General features: G+C 49.0%; 1 protein-coding gene across 2 annotated transcripts in view; it reads right to left on the reverse strand.

Moving 5' to 3' along the window:
* The window catches only part of SCNN1B (sodium channel epithelial 1 beta subunit), an 85,366-nt gene extending 58,619 nt beyond the window's left edge, over nucleotides 1–26,747 (reverse strand). Inside the window, exons 1-2 of one of the 2 annotated variants that reach the window (XM_030799788.1) lie at nucleotides 24,924–25,046; nucleotides 1,504–1,528 (exon numbers count right to left, since the gene is read on the reverse strand). In XM_030799788.1, coding sequence (XP_030655648.1) covers nucleotides 1,504–1,528; nucleotides 24,924–25,025 — 127 coding nt within the window. In that variant the 5' untranslated portion in view covers nucleotides 25,026–25,046. Of the gene's footprint in view, nucleotides 1–1,503; nucleotides 1,529–24,923; nucleotides 25,047–26,585 lie in introns of those variants that run through there. The other variant, XM_030799791.1, reaches the window with a different exon arrangement.
* Between the last annotated feature and the right edge of the window lie 395 nt (nucleotides 26,748–27,142).

A 27,142-nucleotide genomic window follows, 5' to 3' on the forward strand; every position in this document is an offset into this window, starting at 1 on the left:
GAGTCTTATTGCTGTGTTTGCTTTCCTTATTGCCAGAGCACTCAGCTGCACCGGGCTTTATCCTGTACAAGTACAATTACACAGGAAAACACCCCGCCCACCAGGCCCCATGCCAGGAGCCATGTCATTGTGTCCCAGTGGACAAAGAGGACTTGGGGGGGTGCCAATGGTGAGCACCTAAGCCCATGGCCCTGCCCATCCCCAGAAATGGAAGTGGCCACTTGCCCAGGATGGGTGGTGTGTGTTGACAGCCAGCAGGGAAGAGTGTGGTCAGTTTCGTCTGCTGCCTCCCTGCCAATGCTGGAGGCAACTTGGAAAGGGTAGTTTCTGCCAAGGCTTGGAAGATGCCAGGGACGTGTGTGTGTGGGGTGGAGTGGGATGGGTAGAGGTGGAGAAGGGAGGTGGTTATTCCACTGGGAATAAAATGCGGTGTCCCAGAATAGAGTCAGAAAAATAAGGTCAACCTGATAATGTCTGGAGGCTCATGTAGGAGGACAAGCTATAGTTTCTCTTTCTCTGTTTCACTTTGGGAAACAGGAATAATCCTATTATTATTAAAAATATGCCAGGCCTGTAATTTCAGCACTTTGAGAGGCTGATGTGGGAGGATTGCTTGAAGCCAGGAGTTCCAGACCAGCCTGGGCAATATAGTGAGACCACCCTCTCTAAAAATAACAACAACAACAAAAACAAAACAAAACAAATTAGCTGGGTGAAGTGGTGCATGCCTGTGGTCCCAGCTACTTGGGAAGCTGAGGTGAGCGGTTCGCTGGATCCCAGGAGTCCCAGGCTGCAGTGATCTATGATTGTACCACTGCACTCCACCCTGGACAACAGAGCGAGACCCTGTCTCCAAAAAATAAAATAAAATAAAAATTAAAAAAAGTGAGCTTTTCAGTTAGACAGACTTGAGTGGCATCTTCATCCCGTCTCTTACTGGCTGGGTGGCTGTGTGATCTTGGCAAAATCGCATCACCTCTCTGAGCCTCAGTTGTCTCATTTGCAAATGAGGCCAGCAATAGTATCTCTCTCCTTGGGTTTTTGTTTTGTTTTCAGTGAGGGTTAAAATGCATATAAAGCTCTCGGCATCCTGTTGAATGAAGGTTGGCTACTGTAATTCGTTAGGGAGAAAGAAGGATGAAATGTGTAGGTGGTTGCTGAGTTTAGATACTTAATTGCAAGGCTGCCTTAGAAAGCACTGATGCTGGAAGGGGAATTTCCCAGGTTGGTAAATGAAAGATTCAGTCTTTGGCCTGCACTTCCCTGAGACTTAGCTGTCTATGTCACGCTCCTGTCAGAAACTTTCAAGGGCTACTGGTGTCTATAGAATAAAGGCCCCTCAACCCTTAGCTGGATTCCAAGACAACTTGCAACCTGGTCCCAGCCTAGATGTCTCCTTTAATTCCTTGCACTTTCCTTTACAATGGGGTAGTGGTTAAGAAGTTGGGTTCGAACCCAAGTTGGGTCACTTACTCACTGTGTGACCTTGTGGAATTTACTCACCCTCTCTGTGCCCTGGTTTCCCCATCTGTAAAACCAGGGGAAAATAGTACTGACTTCATTGAGTTGATGTGAAGATTAAATTGTAAATGTGAAGCACCTAGCACAGTGTCTGGCATGGAGAGAGATCAGTGCCTATGACAGGCTTCTTATTTGAATGTACCCATGCAACCACATGCTGGAGCCCATGGGTACCCTGGGAATTCCCACCACCACACTTTCACTCATGCTGTTACTCAGTCCTGGAGTGCAAAATCTTTACCTCTACCCACAAATCCTCTACCTTTTTCCAGGCCCAGCTCTAGTGCCACCTCCTTCAAGAAGTCCTCTGTGAATGGAGGTCATCCTCCCTCCTCCGTAGCCCCATTTTTTTTTTTTATTGAGACGAAGTTTCACTCTTGTCACCAAGGCTGGGGTGCAGTGCTGTGATCTCAGCTCACTGCAACCTCTGCCTCCCAGGTTCAAGCGGTTCTCCTGTCTTAGCCTCCCAAGTAGCTGGGATTACAGGCATGCTCCCATGGTGGTGCCCAGTTAATTTTTTTTTTTTGTATTTTTAGTAGAGATGGGGTTTCACCATGTTGGCCAGGCTGGTCTCGAACCCCTGACCTCAGGTGATCTGCCCACCTCAGCCTCCCAAAGTGCTGGGATTACAGATTACAGGCATGAGCCACCATGCCCAGCCCCCGGAATACTTTCTGAGGACCAATAATGTGGATGGAGTTAAGACCACTGAACTGCACACTTAAAAATGATCACAGTGTAAATTTTTTACACACATGTATTTTCCACAATTAAATATTTTAAAAGACATATTGAATATTTAAAAACTCACAAATCATTTTTAATATTGATTATATGTTGAAGTAATATTTTGGATATATGGGTTCAATGAAATATATTAATAAAATTAGTTTGATCTGTTTATTTTTACTTTTTAAAATGTGGCTATGACAATTTTACATTGCTGGGTTGGGCACAGTGGCTCATGCCTGTAATGCCAGCACTTTGGGAGGCCCAGGCAGGAGGATCACTTCAGGCCAGGAATTCAAAATTAGTCTGGGCAACAGAGCAAGACCCTGTCCCTACAAAGCATATAAATAAATAAAAAAAATTAGCCAAGCATGGTGGTGTGCACCTGCAGTCCCAGCTACTCGGGAGGCTGAGGTGGAAGGATAGCTGGAGCCCGGGAGGTCGAGGCTGCAGTGACCCATGATCATGTCACTGCACTCTAGCCTAGGTGATAGAGTGAGACCTTGTCTCAAAAGAGAAAATAAAAAAAATTTTTTAATTGCTTATGCCATTCCTATCTGTGGCTTGTGTGTTATGTATGTTGGATAGTGCTGACCTAGATCAATGGCCGGCACACTGTAGGCCCTTAAATGTGGGTTTAATATGGGAATGAATACAGTTGCAGCCAAATAGGTGCTTTTCAGGCAAAAGACAAACAAACAAACAAAAACTGATTTATCTGGAAGGCTCCAAGGGAGTGGGAGAGAGTTTGTGTCAGGGCAGTTTACATAACTAAATCATCATAATTAATATCTATTATTATTATTTGAGACAAGGTCTCACTCTCACCCAGGCCAGAGTACAGTGGTGCTATCTCAGCTCACTGCAACGTTTGCCTCCCGGGCTCAAGCGATCCTCCCACCTCAGCTTCCTGAGTAGCTGGGACTACAGGTGCAAACCACCATGCCCAGCGAATTGTATTTTTTCTGTAGAGGTAGGGTTTCGCCACGTTGTCTAGGGTGATCTCAAACTCCTGGACTCAAGCGATTCTCTTGCTTCAGTCTCCCAAAGCGCTGGGATTACAAGTGTGAGGCACTGCGTCTGGCCAATATCTATTATTATGCTGATGATAGCAGCCACCGTCCGCTGAGTACCTAATGTGCCAGGAACTGTCACGGCACTTTAAGCTATCATCTCATTTAATCCCTGAGTCAATGCTGGGGGGATCATTGCCTCTGCAGCATAGACAGCTGCCCAAGGTCACCCCGCTGGAGAGCGGAGAGCAAGGGTTTGCCTGAGGGCTGGTCCAAGCCTCCTAATACCCTTGCCTTTCCCAGGGTCCAGGCTCTGTGTGCTGTCTTGTCCTACGGGACTTGATAGCCCTGCCTGGGATGGACAGCAGACACCAGCCCTGCTCACACTCCCACACACAGGCGGGGCCTTCAGAGGAACAGGGACCCCCAGCCAGAGGCAAGCAGATGATGCTGTTGAGAGTCCAGAAAGAAGGCCAGGCGCCGTGGCTCATGCCTGTAATCACAGCACTTCGGGAGGCTGAGGCACATTGGATCACTTGAGGGTAGGAGTTCGAGACCAGCCTGGCCAACATGGCGAAACCCCATCTCTACTAAAAATTCAAAAATTAGCTGGGCATGGTGGCACACCCCTGTAGTCCCAGCTACTTAGGAGGCTGAGGCAGAATAATCACTTGAACCTGGGAGACGGAGGTTGCAGTGAGTTGAGATCATACCCCTACACTCCAGTCTGGGCGACAGAGCGAGACTGTCTCAAAAAAATAAAATAAAATAAAGTCCAGGAAGAGAATTCAGCAATTCATAATCTCTGATCTCCTTAAGCTCACTCATCCAGATCCGGCCACCACCACTCTCAAGTTCAAGGACTCCGGGAAACCGGCTGGGGCTTAGGTGGTCATTCTTGTTCAAGGCAGTTGAGGAGATGGCTCTGGGCCCAGCCTGACCCAAGAGAGGGCCCTGCCCCTGTCCCTGACGCTGCAGCAGCCACAGCTCTCTGTGGGGGTGTGGCCTTCCCCTCCCATCCCTGGGGCTCCAGGCCTGAAGCTGAAGGCCAGGGCCTACCCAAGACCTCATGCCTGGGGCTCAAATTCGTTTGTATAGAGGCCCACAGTGGTGTCTAATGTGAGAGCTCCTCAGAGGGGGCCTCGGCTGTAAACTGCATGGATCAGAACCCCCTGGAATGGGGAAGAGGTTTGCAACACATGGACCAGAACTTCTGCTGTCTCACAACTCCAGTCATGTCTGTAAGTCGTGGGTTTGAACTTGAGGAAACCGCTTGGGTCTGATCAGAGACAGCTGACTGAAGAAGCCAACTGAGACCTAATTCCCTCGGTGAGAACTGGGTGTCAAGGAGTCTGGCCTCAGAGAGAGTAAAAATCCCACCTTGTGTGGACTGTGGGGCCCCCCCACCCTTGGAGAGAGTCAGTGCAGAGCTGAGGGCAGCAGTTCTCCAAGTCTGGTCCCCAGACTGGCTGAAACAGCATCACCTGAGGGCTTGTTAGAAAGGCAAATCCTCAGCCTTCTCTGGGTTTTAACAGCCTTCCAGGAGGCTCTGGCCACGCTAAAGTTTGAGAACCACCAGCCCGCCACCTTACTCTTCCAAGTAGGGCACCAGAACCAGCAGCACTGGCATCATCAGCTTGTTAGAGACACAAAAGATGGGTCCCACCTGACCTACTGAATCAGAATCTGCATTTTAACAAGACCCCTAGCGACTCATGTGCATGTTAACATTTGAGACGTGGCTGGGCAAGGTGGCTCACGCCTGTAATCTGAGCACTTTGGGGGGCCGAGGTGGGAGGATCACTTGAGCCCAGGAATTTGAGACACCCGTCACTACAAAAAAATACAAAAATTAGTCGGGCGTGGTGGCGTGCTCCTGTTATCTCAGCTACTCAGGAGGCTGAGGCAGGAGAATCGTCTGAACCCAGGAAGCGGAGGTTGCAGTGAGCCAAGATTGTGCCACTGCACTCCAGCCTGGGTGACAGAGCGAGATCCTGTCTCAAAAAAAATAAATAAATAAAATGTTTCCTAGATAATTTGATAATACATGCAGCAGAGTTTGGGAGCCACAAAGCTAGAGCAAGAGTCAGCAAACTTTTTCGGAAAAGGGCCAGGCAGCAGTATTTTAGGCTTTGTGTGCCATACAGTCTATGTTGTGGCCACTCGATGCTGCCATCATAGCGCAAAAGCAGCCGTAGATAACATGTAAATGACTGGGCGTGGCTATGTTTCAACCACACTTCACTTATGAACACTGAATTTTGAATTTCATTTGATTTGCATGTGCCATGAAATGTGATTTTTTTTCAACCATGTAAACCATTCTTAACTCACAAGCTGCACAAGAAACAGCTTGTGGATCAAACACCCGCCTTTGGGCCATAGTATGCAGACCCCTAGGCTGGAGGAATTAACTGAGGGCAAGGAAGCCCAGATTGGGCTGGGCACAGTGGCTCACGCCTGTACTCCCAGCGCTTTGGGAGGCCGAGGCAGGTGGATCGCGAGGTCAGGAGATTGAGACTGAGACCATCCTGGCTAACATGGTGAAACCCCGTCTCTACTAAAAATACAAAAAATTAGCTGGGTATGGTGGCACATGCCTGTAGTCCCAGCTATTCAGGAGGCTGAGGTAGGAGAATCGCTGGAACCCAGGAGGCGGAGGTTGCAGTGAGCCGAGATCACGCCACTGCACTCCAGCCTGGGCACAGAGTGAGACTCTGTCTCAAAAAAAAAAAAACAAAAAAACCAAAAAACCAGATTGCAGGCCTCCTCCTCCTTCCTGGTGTTTGCACACAGAATCGCCCCTGCACAATCTCAGAAATCTTAGTAGCACTTGATTATGAAAGGGTTATGTTGACAAGGCCCAATCAAGTACCAACTTGATCTGGTCCTAGGCCAAAGACTTCAGGTTGGGCCCCAAATCCTCCATCATGCTGGCGGGATTTCAGGGAGCTGCCTTCCTACGGGTGACTCTGTGCCCCACCTTTCTGGCTGGCGATTTCATTGACCGTTAGTGATCTTTTACTGTGCAGCAGGCACTGTGCTTAGCTTTACTCACATTATCTCATCTCCTTAAAGCCACTCTGAAAGACAGGGAGAGCTAGAATACACTCATGCATATTATTATAGTCTTTATTTTATTTTATTTTTTATTCTTTAGACAAAGTCTCACTCTATCGCCCTGGCTGGAGTGCCTTGGTGCAATCTAGGCTCACTGCAACCTCTGCCTCCCGGGTTCAAGCAATTCGCCTGTCTCAGCCTCCTGAGTAGCTGAGATTACAGGCATCTACCACCACGTCCGGCTGATTTTTGTATTTTTAGTAGAGACGGAGTTTCACTATGTTGGCCAGGCTGGTCTCAAACTCCTGACCTCAGGTGATCCACCAGCCTCGGCTTCCCAAAGTGCTGGGATTACAGGCATGAGCCACTGTGCCTGGCCGCATATTAGTATACACCTGTTTTTTAGACGAGGAGACGGAAGCACAGAGAGGTCAGTTGATTTGCCCAAATCACACAGTGAGAGTAAGTAGCAAAGCAAAATTGAAACCCTGTCTGTTTGCTCCAGAGCCTGCTCTCATAACCACTTTGCTATATTGCCTCCTGATAATCTATATTAAGGACAATCAATAATACACCACCATCACCAGTCACCACAATGCCCAGACACAATCTTCTCCAGAACAAGCCTTGGGCAGCAAACCTGGGCCATTTGCATCTTGATTGGCATTTACACTCAACCTTTTTCTGCCTTCAGCTGCAGCTGGAGCTGAGGCACTCAAAACAGTTCTATACCTTCTGCAGGAAGAAGGAGGCTGGCAGGGCAGCCCTGTGTGGTCGTGCAGGCTGTGCCCTATACAACCCCAAGGAGCGCCCTTCATCGTGTATGTAGTCTGTGTGATTGACAATGACATCCCTGGAGTTGGCAGCACACATACCCCACAGGCGTTTGTGGCAGCCCTAGAGACTGGAGGCAAGACACTCAGGATTTCCTGGCATAGCATTGCCCTTCGGTGCCCACCTTTACTGCTATTTAGAAGCAAATCATCAAAAAGAGAGATGAGCCCACAAGGAAATGCCATCATGCATGGTGGAGGTGTGTGCCGGCAGCTCTGGGGAACTCTTTGGGACAGGAGCAGGAAGGAGTTTTCCCTGAGAGCTCCTCCGTGCAGCCTGGAAAAGGATCCTGCTCCCTGCTCTCTCTCAGAACGGATTGGTGGCAGCATCAGCTCTGAACTCTCGACCCTGTTCCACACAAAAGCTCCCCTCCCATCCCTCCACACCCTGGCTCCTTGAGAAGAAAAAAAGGCCCTTGAGTGGTCTCTCCAGTCATGTCCCCACACTGCTCTCCAGTGCCCGTTCTCACGCTGGGCAACACCTACTTCTTGCCATCCAGAGACTGAGCTGCTGGGAACTACCAACCAGATGCCCTGAGCGATTCCCTTAACTGCTGCCCCCTTTGCAGAGTGTTTGTTTTTTCCTTTTATGATTTCAGCCAGGCCCTGTGCCAGGGCCTCACAGGCATCAGCTCATGTGCCTCTCACCACAGCCCTGTGAGGAGGAACTGTGATCACCACCATTTTACAGACAAGGCCACTGAGGTTCAGAGAGGTTAGGTCAATTGCCTGAAGTCACACAGCTCAAAAGCGGCAGAACTAGGAATCAAATTTAGGTCTTTCAGGCTTTAGAGCCCAAATTCTTAGCCATCTTTCTAGGAGATGACGTGTCATCATGTCCTTTGGGTCTGTTACCCCATCTGTGGGCTGGGTTTTGGGTCTGGGAAGCCATGTGGGTGACCATAATGTTGCTGCTGGTGGTGATGGTGATGATGGTGAGAATGGTGATGGTGATGGTGATAATGGAGGTGATGGTGAGGGTGATGGTGGTCATGATGCTGATGATGGTGATGATAATGGTGATGGTGCTAAGGATGGTGATGGTGATGATGATGGTGATGATGGAGGTGTTGGTGAGGGTGATAGTGGTGATGGTGACGATGGTGAGGATGGTGATGGTGATGACGGAGGTGATGGTCAGGGTGATGGTGGTGAGGGTGATGATGGTGATGGTGATGATGATGGTGATGATGGAGGAGATGGTGAGGGTGATGGTGGTGAGGGTGATGGTGGTGATGATGATGGTGATGGTGATGATGATGAGGATAGTGACAGTGATGACGGAGGAGATGGTGAGGGTGATGGTGGTGATGGTGATGGTGATCATGATGGTGATGATGGTGATGGTGGTGAGGACGGTGAGAGCGGTGATGGTGAGGATGGTGATGGTGATGATGGGGATGATAGTGGTGATGATGATGATGGTGGTGATGGTAAGCATGGTGATGGTGATGGTGATGATGCAGATGATAGTGGTGATGATGATGGTGGTGGTGATGGTGAGAGCTGATAAGGGGGATGGTGGTGATGGTGACTATGAGGATGGTAATGGTGATGATGATGGTGATGGTAAGGATGTACCTACTTGATAGGGTTATTATGTGCAGATTAAATGAGAGGACACAGGCAAAACATTGCTCCCTATGCCTGTACTTCATTTAAAAGACGGTCTCACTCTGTCACCAAAGCTGGAGTGCGGTGGCACAATCACGGCTCACTGCAGACTTGAACTCCTGGGCTCAAGTGATCTTCCCACCTCAGCCTCCCAAGTAGCTGAGACTACAGGTGCCACAACATGTGGCTAACTAAAAAAAAAAATTTTACAGACAGTCTCACTATGTTGCCCAGGCAGGCTGGTCTCAAACTCCTGGGCTCAAGCAATCCTCCCACCTTGGCCTCCCCAAGTGCAGGGATTACAGGCATGAGCCACTGCACTAGGCTCCCATGCCTGTTCTATAGTAAGCGCTTATACATGCTGGGTCAGCTGGGCTCCCTGTGCCCTCAGCCTCCAGAATGCGTTCCATGGCATCGCAGTTTATTAAATACACATGTTCTTTGCCAAACACCAGGTGGAAGGCATGAATCAGAGACAAGAAAGGGAAAGAATGGTGACTTTTTTTTTTTTTTTGAGATGGAGTTTCACTCTTGTTGCCCAGGCTGGAGTGCAATGGTGCGATCTCGGCTCACTGCAACCTCTGCCTCCCAGGTTCAAGCGATTCTCCTGCCTCAGCCTCCTGAGTAGCTGGGATTACAGGCATGCGCCATCACACCCAGCTAATTTTATATTTTTAGTAGAAACGGGGATTTCTCCATGTTGGCCAGGCTGGTCTCAAACTCCCAACCTCAGGTGATCTGCCCACTTTGGCCTCCCAAAGTGCTGGGATTACAGGCTTGAGCCACCGCACCTGGCCGGTGACATTTTTTTCTCTTAGCCCCTTCTGTTTCCTGCTCTGTCTCCATTTCCTGCCAACCTCTGAAATCCAGCTTTGTCTTTCCGGGCCCTGGTCTGGGCCACGTGTTCCCCACCTTGTGCCAGAGTTGGGCTGGCATAGTAGCTGGCCTTGGATCCAAAGCCTTGGGAGGGAGGCCCAGGGTCCATGGCCCCCTCAGCCCCTACAAAGGCCATCTGGCTGGAGGAAGCCAGTTCTCCAGGGAAATTTGAAGGCTGGGAATGTGGTGCCCTGAAGGCAAGGGGCTGAGTACCCTCTTTGTTGGGGGAGATTAGAATCTTCACCCGCACAGTGACCCAGGGTGGTTCCTGGCATTGTGAAAAGCCGACACCTTACACTTGGCTGTGGGTGAACCAAAGGCTTCGAGAGCCATGTCACAGAGAAAAAAATTCCTCCACACTCACCTCTCAGATGACACCAAGAAGCTGAGGAGAGGCAGGCTGGGGTGAACAGAGTGGGATCTACAGTCAAACTGCTTGGGTTTGAATCCCAGTCACATCATTTGCTAGCTCTGTGTGACCTTGGGCAAGTTACTTAAGCTCTCTGAGCCTATTTTCTTTTCTGTGAAATGCAGACAATTACATTACCTGTTTCACTGGATTGTTGTAAAGATACATTGAAATCCTGCAGTGAGAGAGCTCAGTTTCTCTGTGTGTAAAAGGGGGATAATAATTGTACCTGGCTGGGTGTGGCAGTTCACGCCTGTAATCCCAGCACTTTGGGAAGCCAAGGTGGGAAGATTGCGTGAGCCCAGGAGTTCAAGACCAGCCTGGGCAACACAGCCAAACCCTGTCTCTACAAAAACAAATACAATAAAAAAGTTAGCTGGCCGTAGTGGTGTGCACCTGCAGTCCCAGCTACTGGAGAGGCTGAGGTGGGAGGATCGCTTCAGCCTGGGATGTTGAGGCTGCAGTGAGCTGTGATTGAGCCACTGCACTCCAGCCTGGGCAACAGAGTGAGACCCTATCTCAACACACAAGAAAAATTTAAAAATAATATTAATAATTAAAAAACTGTACCTACCCCATATGGTTGCTGAAAGAATTCAATGAAAGAATGCACATGCCTGGCATGTAGTCATACTTAAAAAATGCTGCTGGCCGGGCGCACTGGCTAATGTCTGTAATCCTAGCACTTTGGGAGGCCAAGGTGGGCAGATCACGAGGTCAAGAGATCAGGGCCATCCTGGCCAACATGGTGAAATCCTGTCTCTACTAAAAATACAAAAATTAGCTGGGCGTGGTGGTGCACACCTATAGTACCAGCTACTTGGGAGGCTGAGGCAGGAGAATCGCTTGAACCCGAGAGGCAGTGGTTGCAGTGAGCCGAGATTGTGCCACTGCACTCCAGCCTGGTGACAGAGCAAGACTCCTTTTCAAAACAAACAAACCACACACAAAAAAACAGTGCTTCTTTTTATCATTATACTGTAGGGGAGAGAGCCATTTGGGCCCTATCAGAGTTGATTTGGCAAACAATAGCATGTGTTGAAACAGAAACTGAGGCCAGTTCAGTCCTTGTACATAAGGCAAACAAAACAACAGGGTTCCCAGACATGGTGACCACACCTCCTCAAGTGAATGAGATCCTTTGTAGAGGGGTCTTCAGGATAGGGTTTTTAGCCAGCTGGATCATAAGATCCAACAAGAATACAGCCCTGCCCATTTCAGGCCCAGCCACCATTGGTGGGGCCCTACTGGGAGTTCAAGATTAGAGGTGAAGATGGGGAGGGGACCAGAGAATGGGGGTCCATGGAGTTTCCTGGAGGATGAGAGATGTGGCTGGGTCACCACTGTATTTTCAGTGTCTAGCCCAATGCTGATACGCATCCATCCATCCATCATTCATTCATTTATTCATTCAATAAACGTTCACTGAGCATCTACTGGGAACTTGGACAATAGCAGTAAACAAAACACATAAAACCTTGCCTCTAAGTGTTTCGGTTCCTGTGAACTAGTGTTATAGCACTCAGGAAACACTCCCTAAATATTTTTTGAATGAATGAATGAGTTGCAAAGAGAACTGCTTTGTATTGGGAAAGAAAGCATCTTCTTCCTTCCCACCCAAATGTAGGAAAATGTGCAGCCTCCTTCCCCTCCACCACGGCTCTCCTCCAGGTTCTGCTTTCTGTGAGGGTTGGGGAGGGGAATCTGCCCAGTGGGCTCACCATCCTGTAGCTAGGATGGCGCCACTCTCTATCATCTGGTGCCAAGGGATCGGGGGAGGTGAGGCCCAGCTAGGCTCCCGTTCCAACAGCCAGCGACTTGTAACCAACCAGATTGTCATCCACTCGGACATCTGCCCTCCCTGCACTCACCCAAGGCCCTGATTCTGAGATTTCAATTTTCCCTGACTTCTGCAGATAAAGCTGTTTCTGGCTTCTCAGCCCAGAGCTCTCCCATCATTGCCCTACCCTCGTTCCCTCTCCAAGCAGGGCAGGAGCAGCATAGCAGCCATTTGGAGGCTATCAGAGCAATAGCCAGGGTGGGTCCAGTGCCTGGGGGTCAGCATGCTGTGCACTTGGCTTGCTAATGCCTCACGATCCCCCCAAATTCCCACCACCAAGTTATCCCTTGGACAGGTGGGGGTCTACCTGTCCCGCAGCTGAGCTCCAACTCCAGCCTGCCTGACTCCCAAACTCTTAACTGTGAAACAAACAGCCTGTCCCGGTACAGCTAAGGAGACTGGGAGACTTCGGCACCCAAATCTTGCCCTTAATGCTTTAAGGAGCCAGGCGAGGTGGCTCATGCCTATAATCCCAACACTTTGTGAGCTCGAGGTGGGAGGATTCCTTGAGCCCAGGAGTTCGAGACCAGTCTGGGCAACATAGCGAGACCCGGTCTCTATAAAAATGAAAGAAAAGAAAGAAAATGTTTTAAGGGTAGGAATCGGCTCCCAGACAGCCTGGGGTAAACCAGAACTCCTGTGGGCCCTTCTCCTAGGGCAGCTGTAGTGGGGTAATGAAGGCCTCCCCTTCCCTACATCAGCCTATGCTCCCCCACTGCACCCTCAAATGCAACCAGGGAGGGAGGGTGGGTGTTGGGTGCTGGGGGCAAGGGTCTTTGCCATGTACAGGCCCATGGCCATCTCTTGGGGCTTTCTCTCTCTTCCTAAATCTCCCCCTCTTCCCTATCTCCTTTCCTCTCCAACATTCCCCTCTTGGCCCCATTAATGAGCCAGGCATGTACCAGGCATGTTTCTAAACATTTCACATTTCTCCCTCAATCTCCAAAACAATCCTTGAAAGCCTGTCTTGAAGTCCACAGCCTCAGACCCCAAGCCTCCTCGTGGTCTCTCTCCCTAACCCAACCCACTAAAGCATCTCTCCAACTCCTTCTTGCTGGGGTGCAAACTTAGTCCTTGAGAAAGACAAAGGTAATCCCTCCTGGGGTGGGGGTAAGGTGGGGTGGTGGTGGTGCTTTCCAATCAGGATTCAAATCTTGAGCTCGATTAGAGAATCAACAACCTCCACACATAGACGTAGGTGAGACACCCACCTAGGAATTTCAGGAATCAGCCGGTGGGTGAGACAAAGCTAGTTTTGGGAGGGTGCAACCCAGCCCCTGCTTAAGGTCCTCAAATGAGTCCAATCAGGAGTAGCCCTTGAGAGAGGCTACAGAAGACGTTCCAGATCTTAGTCCTCCTTCCAGACCTTGGCTCAGGAATGAGCTCCCTAGCATGTGGAGGGGAACAAGGTGGCCTACATTTGTCCTGGAGGTCTGAAAGGAAAGGGCCACATTTGCCAAGGGGCCACCAGTGGCCCCCAGACCTGCAGCCCCCAATCACCAAGATTTTCCCAGCCAGTGGGAGGCCAAGGTGGGCAGATCACTTGAGATCAGGAGTTCGAGACCAGGCTGGCCAACATAGTGAAACCCTGTCTCTACAAAAAATACATAAATTAGCAGGGCATGGTGGTGCACACCTGTAATCCCAGCTACTCAGGAGGCTGAGGCAGGGGAATTGCTTGAACCTGGGAGGCAGAGGTTGCAGTGAGCTGAGATCATGCCACTCCAGCCTGGCAACAGAGCAAGACTCTGTCTCAAAAAAAAAAAAAAATTGCCAGTCAGGGAGGCACTGGGGAAGAGAGAGTTGAGGTTGAAACTCAGGTTCTGTTATTGCTGTGTGTCCCCAGGGCAAGTTTCTGAACCTCTCTGAGCCTCAGTGTCTTATAGCCTCACCCCATCAGTTGAGCATCCCTTCCCTGTTTTTGGCCTTCTCAAGCCACCTCTTGTCAAACCTACCCCAGGAAACTCTCCAGGTTCATTTCAGCCCCATGACTATATTTTGGCTAGGACACTGTTTTCTTCACGTAAAAAATAAATCCCCGTTTTGAAAACACAAATGCTAAAACTTTCAGGGTTGGCCAGGTGCAGTGGCTCATGCCTGTAATCCCAACACTTTTCGAGGCCGAGGTAGGAAGATCAGTTGGGGCCAGGAGGTTGAGACCAGCCTGGCCAATGTGGTGAAATCCCATCTCTACTAAAAATACAAAATTAGCCTGGTGCAGTGGTGGGCGCCTGTAATCCCAGCTACTAGGGAGGTTGAAGCATGAGAACTGCTTGAACCCAGGAGGCAAAGGTTGCAGTGAGCTGAGATTGTGCCACTGCATTCCAGCTTGGGCGATAGAGTGAGACTCTGTCTCAAAAAGAAAAAGAAAAAAACAAAAAAAAGCCTCAACTTAGGCCAGGCGAGGTGGCTCATGCCTGTAATCCCACTTTGGGAGGCCAAGGCGGGCAGAGGTCCAGAGTTCAAGACCAGCCTGGCCAGCATGGTGAAACCCAGTCTCTACTAAAAATACAAAAATTAGCTGGGCGTGGTGGCACGTGCCTGTAATCCCAGCTACTTGGGAAGCTGCGACCTGAGAATTACTTGAACTGGGGAGGCGGAGGTTGCAGTGAGCCAAGATTGTGTACTGCACTCCAGCCTGGGCAACAGAGCGAGACTTTGTCTCAAACAAAACAAAACAAAAGACTTTCTGGCTTATTTGAAGTTCATTTATTTAACACATTTATTTAGGCCTTACTGTGTGCTGGGCACTGTTCTAAGCACTTGACACATTTAATCCTCACAACATTCCTAATGAAGTGAGAATCTTATCATCTCCCGTTTACAGATGAGGAAACTGAAGGACAGAGAAATTAAGTAACTTGCCTGAGGTCACCCAGCTAATAAGTGGCAGAGCCAGCAGTGCAGGTTAGCAGCCCCCAGGTAAAGAATCGCTGCATCTTTTATGTACTCCCATCAGCCAACAAGATTTTGTTCAAATCTACATTTTGCAATTTACATTATGGAAACACAATTTCTTTTTAATTTTGTAAATACAAAGTGATATAAAAATCCAGACTTGATTTTTTTTTGGACACAGAGTGTTTTACTTCTGTTGCCCAGGCTGGAGTACAGCAGCATGATCTTGGCTGACTGCAACCCCTGCCCCAGAGTTCAAGCAATCCTCCTGCCTCAGCCTCTGAAGTAGTTGGGACTACAAGCACATGCCACCACACCTGGCTAATTTTTGTATTTCTTGTAGAAACAGGGTTTTGCCATGTTGCCCAGGCTGGTCTTGAACTCTTGGGTGCAAGAGATCCATTTGCTGCAGCTTCCTAAGTGCTGGGATTACAGGTGTGAGCCACCATGCCCAGCCCAGATTTGATGCTTTTACAAATTCCCTAGGTCCCTGCTCCACTCGAATCTGCTGGTCTTAGTGTTTGGTCCAATTGCTGATTCCAGCCTCCCTACTCTTCTAATCCTGACCTCCTACAGGAGCCTCAGGCATGCAGAGAGAGCATTTTGTATGGATGAAGTAATTGAATCCCTGGCCGGGCGCGGTGGCTCACGCCTGTAATCCCAACACTTTGGGAGGTCGAGGTGGGCGGATCACGAGGTCAGGAGATCGAGACCATCCTGGCTAACACGGTGAAATCCCATCTCTACTAAAAATACAAAAAATTAGCCGGGCGTGAACCTGGGAGGCAGAGGTTGCAGTGAGCTGAGATCATGCCACTCCAGCCTGTAGTCCCAGCTACTCTGGAGGCTGAGGCAGGAGAATGGCGTGAATCTGGGAGGCGGAGCTTGCAGTGAGCCGAGATTGTGACACTGCCCTCCAGCCTGGGCGACAGAGCAAGACTCCGTCTCAAAAAAAAAAGAAAAAAAAAGAAAAAAAAGAATCCCTGCAGGATTTTTGTGAGGCCAGCACTGTTAGGCAGCCCCATTTCACAGATGGGAAAACTGAGGCTTAAAGAGATAGAGCCACTTGATCAAGTACACACAGCTGAGAAGTGATAGAACCAAAGACTAGAGCCCAAGCATTCTGATGTCAAAGCCCCTAGTTGTTTTTTTTTTGCATCCCCCAATTTTTTTATTGTGGCAAAATATATAACATAAAATCTATCATTTTAACCAACTGTAAGCGTACACTTCAGTGGCATTAAGTACACTGCAACCAAGATTACTATCCATTTCCAGAACTTGTTTTTTTTTTTTTTGAGATGGAGTCTCACTCTGTGGCCCGGGCTGGAGTGCAATGGTGCTATCTATCATGGCACACTGCAACCTCAACCTCCTGGGTTCAAGTGATCCTCCCACCTCAGCCTCCCAAGTGGCTGGAACTATAGGTGCACACCATCATGCCCAGCTAATTTTTTTGTACTTTTTTTGCAGAGATGAGGTTTCACCATATTGTTCAGGCTGATCTTGAACTCCTGGCTCAAGCGATCTGCCCACCTTGGCCTCCCAGAGTGCTGGGATTACAGGCGTGCATTTCCAGAACTTTTTAATCAACCCAAACAGAATGAGACTCTGTACCCATTAAGCAATAACCCCCCATCCCCCAGCCCTTGTAACCTCTATTCTATTTTCTGTCTCTATGAATTTTCCTATTCTAGTTACTTCATATAAGTAGAATCATATAATATTTGTCTTTTTGTGATGAAAGCCTCTACTTTTTAAAAAGCTAGTATTTTTAAATTTGAAAGCATAATGTATAATTTGGGTGGTGTCAAAAGGAATTCACCTTATTTCTTTTGTCTTTTTTTTTTTTTTTTTTTTTTTTAAGACATAGTCTCACTATGTTGCCCAGGCCGTTCTCAAATTCCTGGCCTTAAGCAATCCCCCCTCCTTGGCCTCCCAAAGTTTGTTGGGATTACAGGCCTCAGCCACCGCACTCAGCCACCTTGTTCCAACATTATGCTTGTTTTATTTTTATTTACTTATTTATTTTTATTTTTTTGAGATGGAGTTTTGCTCTTGTTGCCCAGGCTGGAGTGCTGGCATGATCTCAGCTCACTGCAACCTCTGCTTCCCGGGTTCAAGCAATTCTCCTGCCTCGCCTCCCAAGTAGCTGGGATCGCAGGCGCCTGCCACCATGCCCAGCTAATTTTTGTATTTTTAGTAGGATGGGATTTCACCATGTTGGTCATGCTGGTCTTGAACTCCTGACCTTAGGTGATCCACCCACCTCGGCCTCCCAAAGTGCTGGGATTACGGGTGTGAACCACTGCACCTGGCCATTATGCTTGTTTTAAATAAGAAGACGTGTGGCTAAAATTTATAACTATAATAAACGTATGGGGCAAAAAACCATGAAGAATGCCAAATTGTATGTAATGAAAGATTAGTCTCCTTTTCACCTAAGACCCGCAGTTTCACCTCGGCAAAGGCAAACACTATTACCAGCTTCCAGTGTGTACTCCAGATTTTAATGTGCATACACATTCTCTTTTAGCAATACATCTGGAAGATTGTTTCACATCACTTTTTTTTTTTTTTTTTTTTGAGATGGTGTTTCACTCTGTCGCCCAGGCTGGAGTGCAGTGGCGCGATCTCAGCTCACTGCAACCTCTGTCTCCCTGGTTCAAGCGGTTCTTCTGCCTCAGTCTCCCAAATAGCTAGGATTACAGGCACCCGCAACCACGCCTGGCTAATTTTTGTATTTTTGGTAGAGACGGGGTTTCACTATGTTGGTCAGGCTAGTCTCTAACTCCTGACCTCAGGTGATCCACCCGTCTGGGCCTCCCAAAGTGCTGGGATTACAGGTATGAGCCACTGGGCCTGGCCTCGCATCACTTTATAGAGAGCTACTATTTTCTTTTTAATGGCTGCCTCCCAGCCTTTTATGTAGCTGTTCCAACACTTACAGTACTTAGTTCCTTTCGGATGGACATTTTAAATAGTTCCAATTGCTTGTTCTCACAGTGCTGAATATCTTTGTTCTAACACGTTGTGCCCAATGCAGAGATAACCACTGGGTCAATTCCTGCAGGTGAAATGGCAGATTCATAGGGTATGTGCATCTTCAGTGTTGACATGTTTGCTGAACTGCCCTCAGAGTTAGGCCAAGAGCTTGCACCAATTTGCACCCTGACTGCTGGCCTAGGCCATTCACTCCCTGGGCTCCCTCATCTGAGGCTGGGCCATGGTGTGAGTTAGGCCAAGAACTTGCACCAATTTGTACCCTCACCAGCTGAATTTGAGAGTCCTGGTTTTCCTGCATCTTCATCAACACTGAGTGTTACTCGACAACCTGACGGGTGGAAAACAATCATTGTGGGGTTTTTTTTTTTTGGAGTGCAGTTGAGAATCTTCTCATCTGTGTGAATTCAATGTATACTTCTTTTCTTGTGATCAACCAAATTATAGCCATTGCTCTTTAACTTTTTGGATGGGGTATCTAGTCTTTGATTTGCAAGAACACATTTCTATTTCTCCCGAGACAGTATCTCGCTCTGTTGCCCAAGTTGGTGTGCAGTGGTGCAATCATAGCTTGCTGCAGCCTCCAACTCCTGGGCACAAGCCTTCTTCCTGCCTCAGCCTCCCAAGTAGCTGGGACTTGTGCCATTATCCCTGGCTAGTCATTCTTTTTTATAGAGATGGGGTCTCACTATATTGCCCAGGCTGGTCTCAAACTTCTGGTCTCAAGCAAGCAATCCTCCCACCTTGGCCTTCCAAAGTGCTGGGATTACAGGCATGAGTCACTGTACTCAGCCTGCAAGAACCCTATCCATAAAATAATTCTTGGTCATAACAGTGGCAAATATTTTAACTAGTTTGGAATGCCTGAGTTTATGTGGGTTTTTTTTTTTTTTGGTCATGCAGAACATATTAACTTTTATGTAGTCAGACCCAGCAATCTTGAAGGCCTTTTATTATTTTTATTTTTAAAATAGAGACAGGGTCTCACTATGCTGCCCAGGCCGGTGTCAAGCTCCTGGCCTCAAGCAATCCTCTCGCCTCAGCCTCCCTGAGTGCTGGAATTACATACGTGAGCCACCACGCCCTGTCCTTCTGACTCTTAATCAGTGCTTCAAAGAGGATGTGTGGAGGGGCGTGCTTCTTGATTTGAAGTCATCTGCAGGATATGACTGTCCCCAACCTGAGCTTGACCTGGGGCCTCCTTAATAGTCCTCTTGTAGAGTTGAGACCATTCCCTACTGCCTAGGACTTGTGCCTTGACACATGCTCTCACGGGGGCCAAGAGAGAAGGCCCACAGGCACAGAGGAGCCTCTAAAAACAGGCTCTTCATAAGGTGGCTGTGATGGTTAATACTGGGTGTCAACTTGATTGAAGGATGCAAAGTATTGATCCTGGGTGTGTCTGTGAGAGTGTTGCCAAAGGAGATTAACATTTGAGTCAGTGGGCTGGGAAAGGCAGACCCACTCTTAATCTGAGTGGGCACCAGCTAATCAGCTGCCAACGCAGCTAGAAAATAAAGCAGGTAGAAAAATGTGAAAAGCCTAGATGGGCCTAGCCTCCTAGGCTACATCTTTCTCCCATGCTGGACCCTTCCTGCTGTCAAACATCGGACTCCAAGTTCTTCTGTTTTGGGACTTGGACTGGCTTCCTTGCTCCTCAGCTTGCAGACAGCCTATTGTGGGACCTTGTGATCATGTGAGTTAATACTTAATAAACTCCCCTTTAGCTATCTATCTGTCTATCATCTATCTATTATCTATCTATCTATCTATCTATCTATCTATCTATCTATCTATCTATCTATCTATCATCTATCATCTATCATCTATCTATCTATCCATCCATCCTATGAGCTCTGTCCCTCTAGAGAACCCTAACTAATACAGTTATAGTGGGGTGGGAGCAGGTCTTCAGCTGTCAGGGGCAGTCCTCACTAGAAAGCAGCTCCTCTAAAAGTCAAGTTTGCCCCAGGCCCTCAAGTGGGGGCAGACTGGAAGCTGTAAGTATAGGATGGTGAGCAAATTTGGAAGAATAATAGTTCTAGGAAATCCACCAGCTCCCTTAGCAACTTTTCTATCTGAAAAAAAAAAAAAATGGCTTCTTCCAAGCTCCAGGACCGAGAGGGACATGCCTTTATCTTATGATATACCCTCCAGATTATGTCTTTGCTGAGGACAGAACTCTGCACCATCCACCCTCCCTTGTAGTGCAAGTCAGACACAGGTGGCTGGAGGAGATCTCATTTGAAGTTTTATGCTAGGCCAGTGATTCTCACACTTGACTGTCCATCAGAATCACTAAGATAGCTTATTAAAATACAGATTGTGGCCAGGCATGGTGATTGACACCTGTAATCCCAGCACTTTGGGAGGCCCAGGCAGCCACCTGGCCAACATGGTGAAACCCCATCTCTACAAAAAATACAAGAATTAGGTGGGTGTGGGGGCAGGCACCTGTAATCCCAGCTACTTGGGATGCTGAGGCAGGAGAATTGCTTGAACCCCAGAGGTGGAGGTTGCAGTGAGCCAAGTTTGTGCCACTGCACTCTAGCCTGGGTGACAGTCAGACTCTGTCTCAAAATAAATAAACAAATAAGATAAGATGAAATAAAATAAAATAAAATAAAATAAAATAAAATAAAATACAGATTGCGAGGCTCATTCTGAGAGTCTCTGATGTGGGAAGTCTGGGATGGGTGTGAGAATCTGCGTTTCTGTTTTTTAGAGACAGGGCCTTATTCTGTCACCTAGGCTGGAGTACAATGGCATGATCATGGCTCACTGCAGCCTCAAACCCCTGAGCTCAAGCAACCCTTCTGCCTCAGCCTCCAGAGTAGCTAGGACTACAGGTATGCACCACCACGCCTGGATAATTTTTAAATTTTGTACAGAGATGGAGTCTTGCTATGTTGTTCAGTCTAGTCTTGAACTCCTGGCCTCAATTGATCCTCTCACCTCAGCTTCCTTGAGTGCTAGGATTCCAGGTGGGAGCCACTGCACCCGGCTTGTACTCTGCATGTCTTTCTTTCTTTTTACTTTTTTAGAGACAGAGTCTTGCTCTGTCACCCAGGCTGGAGTGTAGCCTGATGATCATAGCTCACTGCAGCTTCAAACTCCTGGGCTCAAGCAATCCTTCCACTTCAGCCTTGTGAGTAGCTGGGACTACAGGCATGCGCCACCACACCTGACTGAGAATCTGTCATTTCTTCCTATCTTTTCAATGAATTCATTATTTTTTGAGAAAAGTTCTCTCTCTGTTGCCCAGGCTGGGATGCAATCAGGTGATCAAAGCTCATTGCAGCCTCAGTGTTCTGGGCACAAGCAATCCCCTCATGTCAGCCTCCCAAGTAGCTGGGACTACTGGCATGTGCCACTATACCCGGCTAATTTTGGACTTTTTTGTAGAGTCTTGCTATGTTGCTTGGGCTGGTCTCAAACTCCTGGGCTCAAGTGGTCCTCCTGCCTCAGCCTTGCGAGCAGTTGGGATTATAGGCAATAGCCACTGCGCCTGGCATTTCCAACAAGCTCAGGTGATGATTATGCTGCTGGTGGGGGGACTACACTTTAAGACCCACTGGTTTAGGTCATTCACTCCCTGGGTTACCCCATCTGAGGCTGGTCCACCATGTGAGTTAGGTCAAGGGGCCTAAAGGAGCACAGGCGGCCAGGCGCGGCGGCTCACGCCTGTAATCCCAGCACTTTGGGAGGCCGAGGTGGGCGGATCACCCGAGGTCAGGAGTTCGAGACCAGCTTGGCCAACATGGTGAAACCTCGACTTTACTAAAAATACAAAAATTAGCTGGGCATGGTGGCGGACTCCTGTAATCCCAGCTACTTGAGAGGTTGAGGCAGGAGCATTGCTTGAACCTGGGAAGTGGAGGTTGCAGTGAGCCGAGATCACACCATTGCACTCCAGCCTGAGTGACAAGAATGAGACTCCGTTCCCCCACCACCCCACAACCGCCAAAAAAAAAAAAAAAAAAAAAAAAAAAGAGCACAGGCTTCATGCCAGTCAAAATAACGGCAGCAATTGCTGTGTGCTAGATTCTATGCTAGGAACTGTGCAATGCATTCACTCTGTCATCGAACCCTCCCAGTACACCTGTGGAGTGGGTTTTTTTAGTACTAGTTCCACTTTACAGTGAGAAAACTGAGGCTCAGCAAGGGCTCAGGGGCTTTGAATCAGACAGATTTGGTGTCCAACTCCAGCTGTACCACTGACCCACTGCAAGATTTTGGGCAAGTGGTTTACTCTTCTTGAGCCTCAGTCTAACTCATCTGTAGAACAGAGATCACAAAACGTGACTCCCACGGCATTATGATGACTACAGGGGTGATGATTACAAGAGAAACTGCACACAGTAGTTACTCAAGAAATGCTCATCCCTATTCCTGTCTCATGCCCCATCACAGCCTCAAGTTCCTTTTCTCACTCTCCAGATACGTCTTCCTATCTTTCCTCCTACTCACCCTACTACAAAGTGACAACAGACTACATCACTTCTTAAACATACTTCCTTTGGTCATGCCTCTAGGCTTTTGTAAAGGCTGTTTCTCTGTGTGGAATGCTTTTCTCACTCCGCTGCTCCAGAAGAACTCCTATTCATCCTTTAAAACCCACCTTAAAAAGCCCTTCTCTTTGAACCTTTCCTTTAAGTGTTCCCTTCTTGTCCTTGGCCAGAAAAGGTATTGCAGCATCTTATTTGAAGAAGGGGCTCAAAGAGTTACTTTCCTTCCTTCCTCCCTCCCTTACCTATGTTCCTACCACATTTTATAAGGAGTATAATTGGAGTATAAATCCACTGTTACAGGGGCCAGGCAGGCAGGTAACACCACCATTATCAGCATCAGCATCAGCAATGGTTAGACAGTGTTTACTTGAGTCAGGCACTGTGCTAAGGGGTTCATGTGTGTTGACTCATTTAATGCCCAACATAACTGTTTGAGGCAAGTGCTATTTATTATGCCTGTTTTACACATAAGGAAATGGAGTCACAAAAATGCTAAACAATTTGCCTGAAACATAGGTTTCTTTTTTTTTTTGACAGAGTTTCGCTCTTGTCTCCCAGGCTGGAGTGCAATGATGCAATCTCGGCTCATCGCAATCTCCGCCTTCTGGGTTCAAGCGATTCTGCCACCTCAACTTCCCAAGTAGCTGGGACTACAGGCACCCACCACCATGCCCAGCTAATTTCTGTATTTTTAGTAGAGATGGAGTTTCACCACGCTGGCCAGGCTGGTCTTGAACTCCTGAACTCAGGTGATCACCCGCCTCAGCCTCCCAAAGTGTTGGGATTACAGGTGTGAGCCACTGCGCCTGGCATGAAACTTGTAATTAATCCACTGCATAGCTGGGAGATAGAGATTGGCTGTGGAGTCTGTGGTGTTACCTTTTATATTAGCTGCTCTTTATGAATGAGGGGTGGGCCAGGTAGGGACTGTCATGCCCTGCAGGGTGCCTGCTCCATGTAAGGGGGCAGCTGAATGTCTGGCCCGGAGTTGCCAGCTTTTCTTTTCTTTCTTTCTTTTCCTTTTTTGAGGTAGGGTCTCACTCTGTTGCCCAAACTGGAGTACAACTGTGTGATCACAGCTCACTGTAGTCTCAACCTCCTGGGCTCAGGGGAGTCTCTCACCTCAGCTTCCCCTGTAGCTGGGACTGTAGGTACATGCCACCACACCCAGGTTTTTTATATATATATATTTGGTAGAGAGGGTTTTTGCCATGTTGCTCAGGCTGATATTGATCTCCTAAGCTCAAGCAACTCGCTGGTCTCAATCTCCTAAGCTCAAACAACCCACCCTCCTTGGTCTCCCAAAGTGCTGGGATTATAGGTGTGAGCCACCATGCCTGGCCATTGCCAGCTTCACTGATATCTCAAGAGGATCCAGAAATATGGAGTCTTATATGAACTGATTTTTAAAATCTTGGGAATAATCTAAAAATTTAAAAGTCCACAGGCCTTCTTTGTGACTTTTGCTGTCTCCTGTATTCCAAAGGGGAGCACCTCAGCTCACTTCGTTTCTGTGTCTTAACCCAGGACCAGGCACACCTTAGGCCTTTTGTAAGTAACATGACACTTCTGGACTCCACAGTAAGATGGGCTTGGCTCTCAACAAGCAGAAATCTCTTCTTTGGCTCAGGACTCAGTGCAAAGGACCCTCTGGTCTGTACTTGGGGGTGTGGATGAAGTCACAAACAGTGGCTCCAGGCATCACCCCTGTGCCCCTCCACCGCCCCAGGGCCATCTCCAGGTCTCCCCTGTTCAGGAAAAGACTTCCTGCTTACTGATGCTGATGAGTCCCTAAGCATTTTGTTTACATCACCCCACTAATCCACCTAACAGTTTGGGGAGGGTGCCATTATTATCATGCCCATTTTACAGATGTGAAAACTATGGCTCAGGGAGGGGAAGGGAATTGCCTGAACTAGGAAGGGGTGAAGGTGGGATTATAATGTAGTGTTTCTGATTCTAGCTTTTCATCAACCCAGATCATGGGTTCCACCAAACTTTTAAGGGTCCCGTCAGTCTACAGCAAACACACTCTCTTAATGCCACAGCCTGGACCTACAGTTTGTGGTCCACAAACAGGACCCTGGACAGTCCAATCTGCCAGTCTGTGGTTCTTAACTCCTTCTGTCTGCTATTGGAGGGTGAGTTTGGCTTTGGAGGGCATCTAGAGAGAATCCCTGGAGGTGGCCCTGATGGAACCTCTGCCCATTGGGGCATGGCCAGGCAGAACTAGTGGCCTGGCTGAGTCCCAGCCTTAGGGACCAGCAGAGACTGCAGCTAGAGAAAGTGTGGTGTTTGTCCTTGGCCATAGACAGAATAGAGGTGTGTGCACACACCTGTGTATGTGTATGCATGCATGTACACATGCTTGTGTGTATGTCTCATGTATGTGTGTCCGTGTGTGCTTGTGCATGAACATGCATATGTACACATATGTGTGCATGTGTGTGTATGTGTGTGTGTGCGTGCATGCATGGGTCTGTATGTGAGCAGTGGAAAAGAGAGGACCTCATCCCCTAAATTCAGATCCTGTGAAGTTAGTTTAGGATAAAGAACATGAAATTGAACTTAACCCAGAGATAACAATTTATAGAAGACGCTGAAATAAAAACCAACCTGAAAATTTTTGTCACCTAAATTCCCATTGGTAGACATTACCCATGGTGGGAATCCATGCAGCAATTTAAATAAATAAGCTGGGTTTATATGCAGCAGCATGGATAACTGGAGATGAGAGGGCTCAAGTTGCAGAATGACATAGGTGGGTTGTACCATTTCTACTTCTAGTTCTATTTTTTTGAAACAGAGTCTTGCTCTTTCACTCAGGCTAGAGTGCAATGGTGCCATCTCAGCTCACTGCAACCTCCACCTCCCGGGTTCAAGGGATCCACCTGCGTCAGCCTCCTGAGTAGCTGGGATTACAGGCACATGCCACCATGCCTGGCTAATTTTTTTTTTTTTTGTAGAGATGGGGTTTCACCATGTAGGTTGGGCTGGTCTCAAACTCCTGACCTCAAGTGATCCGCCCTCCTCAGCCTCCCATGGGTTGTATCATTTCTATTGAATATCCACCTACAACATTACTACATTACTAAGTATTTTACATATTTTCTATGACTCTGTATATATGACTGTGTAGGTGGGGGAAAGGGTCTAGAAGGAAATGCTCCAAATTAAAGGTGGTTACCTTTGGGGAGCTGGGAGGGCAGGGGTGGAAGATTACAGAGGAAGAAGAATGGATCCCTGTGTTCTGCATGGAATTACACAGTTCAATGGGTAGGCAGGTTGGGTCACTCACGGATGCTGGGATCTGAGACAGGGATGCTCAGGTCTCTGGGAGCTTTCAGACCCATCCACCTGGCTTTGTGAGAGCTGGGCTGCCAGGGACCAAAGCCAGTCTTGGTTGTTCTGCCCCCACTCCCTGGTGGAGGTGAGTGGGAAGATGTGCCTTTTGTGGACTGGAGCTCTCTGCTGCTTCCTCCCTAAACTCTGTGCCTCATTTTCCCCCTCCAACGCTAGAGTGAGAATGTCCCTGTACTATATCCCAGACCCTTTCCCTCCACAGCACACCTAAGTCATATGACATTGTCTAGACATCAACTTAGCACTTCAGAATCCTCAGCGCCGACAACTGCAGGGCGTTCGGATCTGGCCTCCTCCATCGCATCACCCCAAATGAAACCCACGTTCCCCGGACGCCACTGACAGCCCACGAGGTAGGCTCCAGGGTCGGACTGCCTGGGTTCAAATCTGAGCTCAGCAACTTGTTCCTGGGACCTAGGGAAGCTTCCCCACCCTCTGACTCTCAGTTTGCACCTCTGCAAAATGGGGACAGCAAGAGAACCACCCCACAGGGATGCCCTGTGAGCGAAGTTAGGTGGTTTGAGCAAGGCTCTCTGCTGCGCTGTGCCTAGCACATAGAAAGCGCTCTCGAGTTTCATTGTTGTCACCTCTTGAACAAACTCTCTCCCCGCCCACTCCGTGCCAGGACTTTGCCGCCGTCTCTGAGGTCCCAGACACTCCGGAGACCCTCGTCCCGTCCCGCCTTCCGCACCCAGGGAGCTTTTCCCAGCCTCCAGCTCTCCCCTCCGCCCCCAACCGGTTCAGTCCCCAGGCCGGGTCCCGGGCGCCTCAGACAGGCACCCAAGCGCCCTCCCGTGGGAAACTGAGGCCGGGACAGGAGCGCGCGGGCCGGGGTTGGGCAGGAGAAGGCGCGGCGCGCAGGGACTCCGGGCAGCGCGCGGGAGACCGGGCGCGAGCCAGGGGTCGCCGTCATACCTGCTCGGGCGGCGGAGCGGGGACACGGAGGATGCGCGCTGTCGGCGGTGGCGGAGGCGGCGGGGCGCGCCAAGCTGGCGGCGGCGGCCGAGTGGTGGTGACACTGGGACACCCGGCGATCGCGGCTAGACCGACTGGGAGGGAGCAGGCTCAGGGGCGGGGAAGCACGGGGAGCGCCCGCGGGTGGAGCTTACTGGGCGCTACCGGCCTGGCCACACGCACGGTCCCGGCTCCCCCGGCCACTTCCCTCGCCTCCCAATAAGCTCCAGCCCCCACACGCCAGGTGCAGGGACACTGGACGCCCCCCGCACGCACACGCTCCGCATTCTCCCTCGGCCCCTCGGGACACCAGCAATACCCACATGCGCCACAAATATGTCCACAGACCCTTCATCCGAGTGTCCCCCACGTCCCCTCAGTATACATCACATGCCACATATATGAACACTCCATCCCACCCCACGAGTGTACTTGTCCCGTTCACCTCGGCGAAGCATCGCGCTCGCCTGTACAGGCGCGCCCCCATCACGTCCACACCCCTGCAGACACAGTGTCCT

This window comes from Nomascus leucogenys, chromosome 2 (assembly GCF_006542625.1).
Source record: "Nomascus leucogenys isolate Asia chromosome 2, Asia_NLE_v1, whole genome shotgun sequence".
In the NCBI taxonomy this organism is placed as follows: Eukaryota; Metazoa; Chordata; class Mammalia; order Primates; family Hylobatidae; genus Nomascus; species Nomascus leucogenys.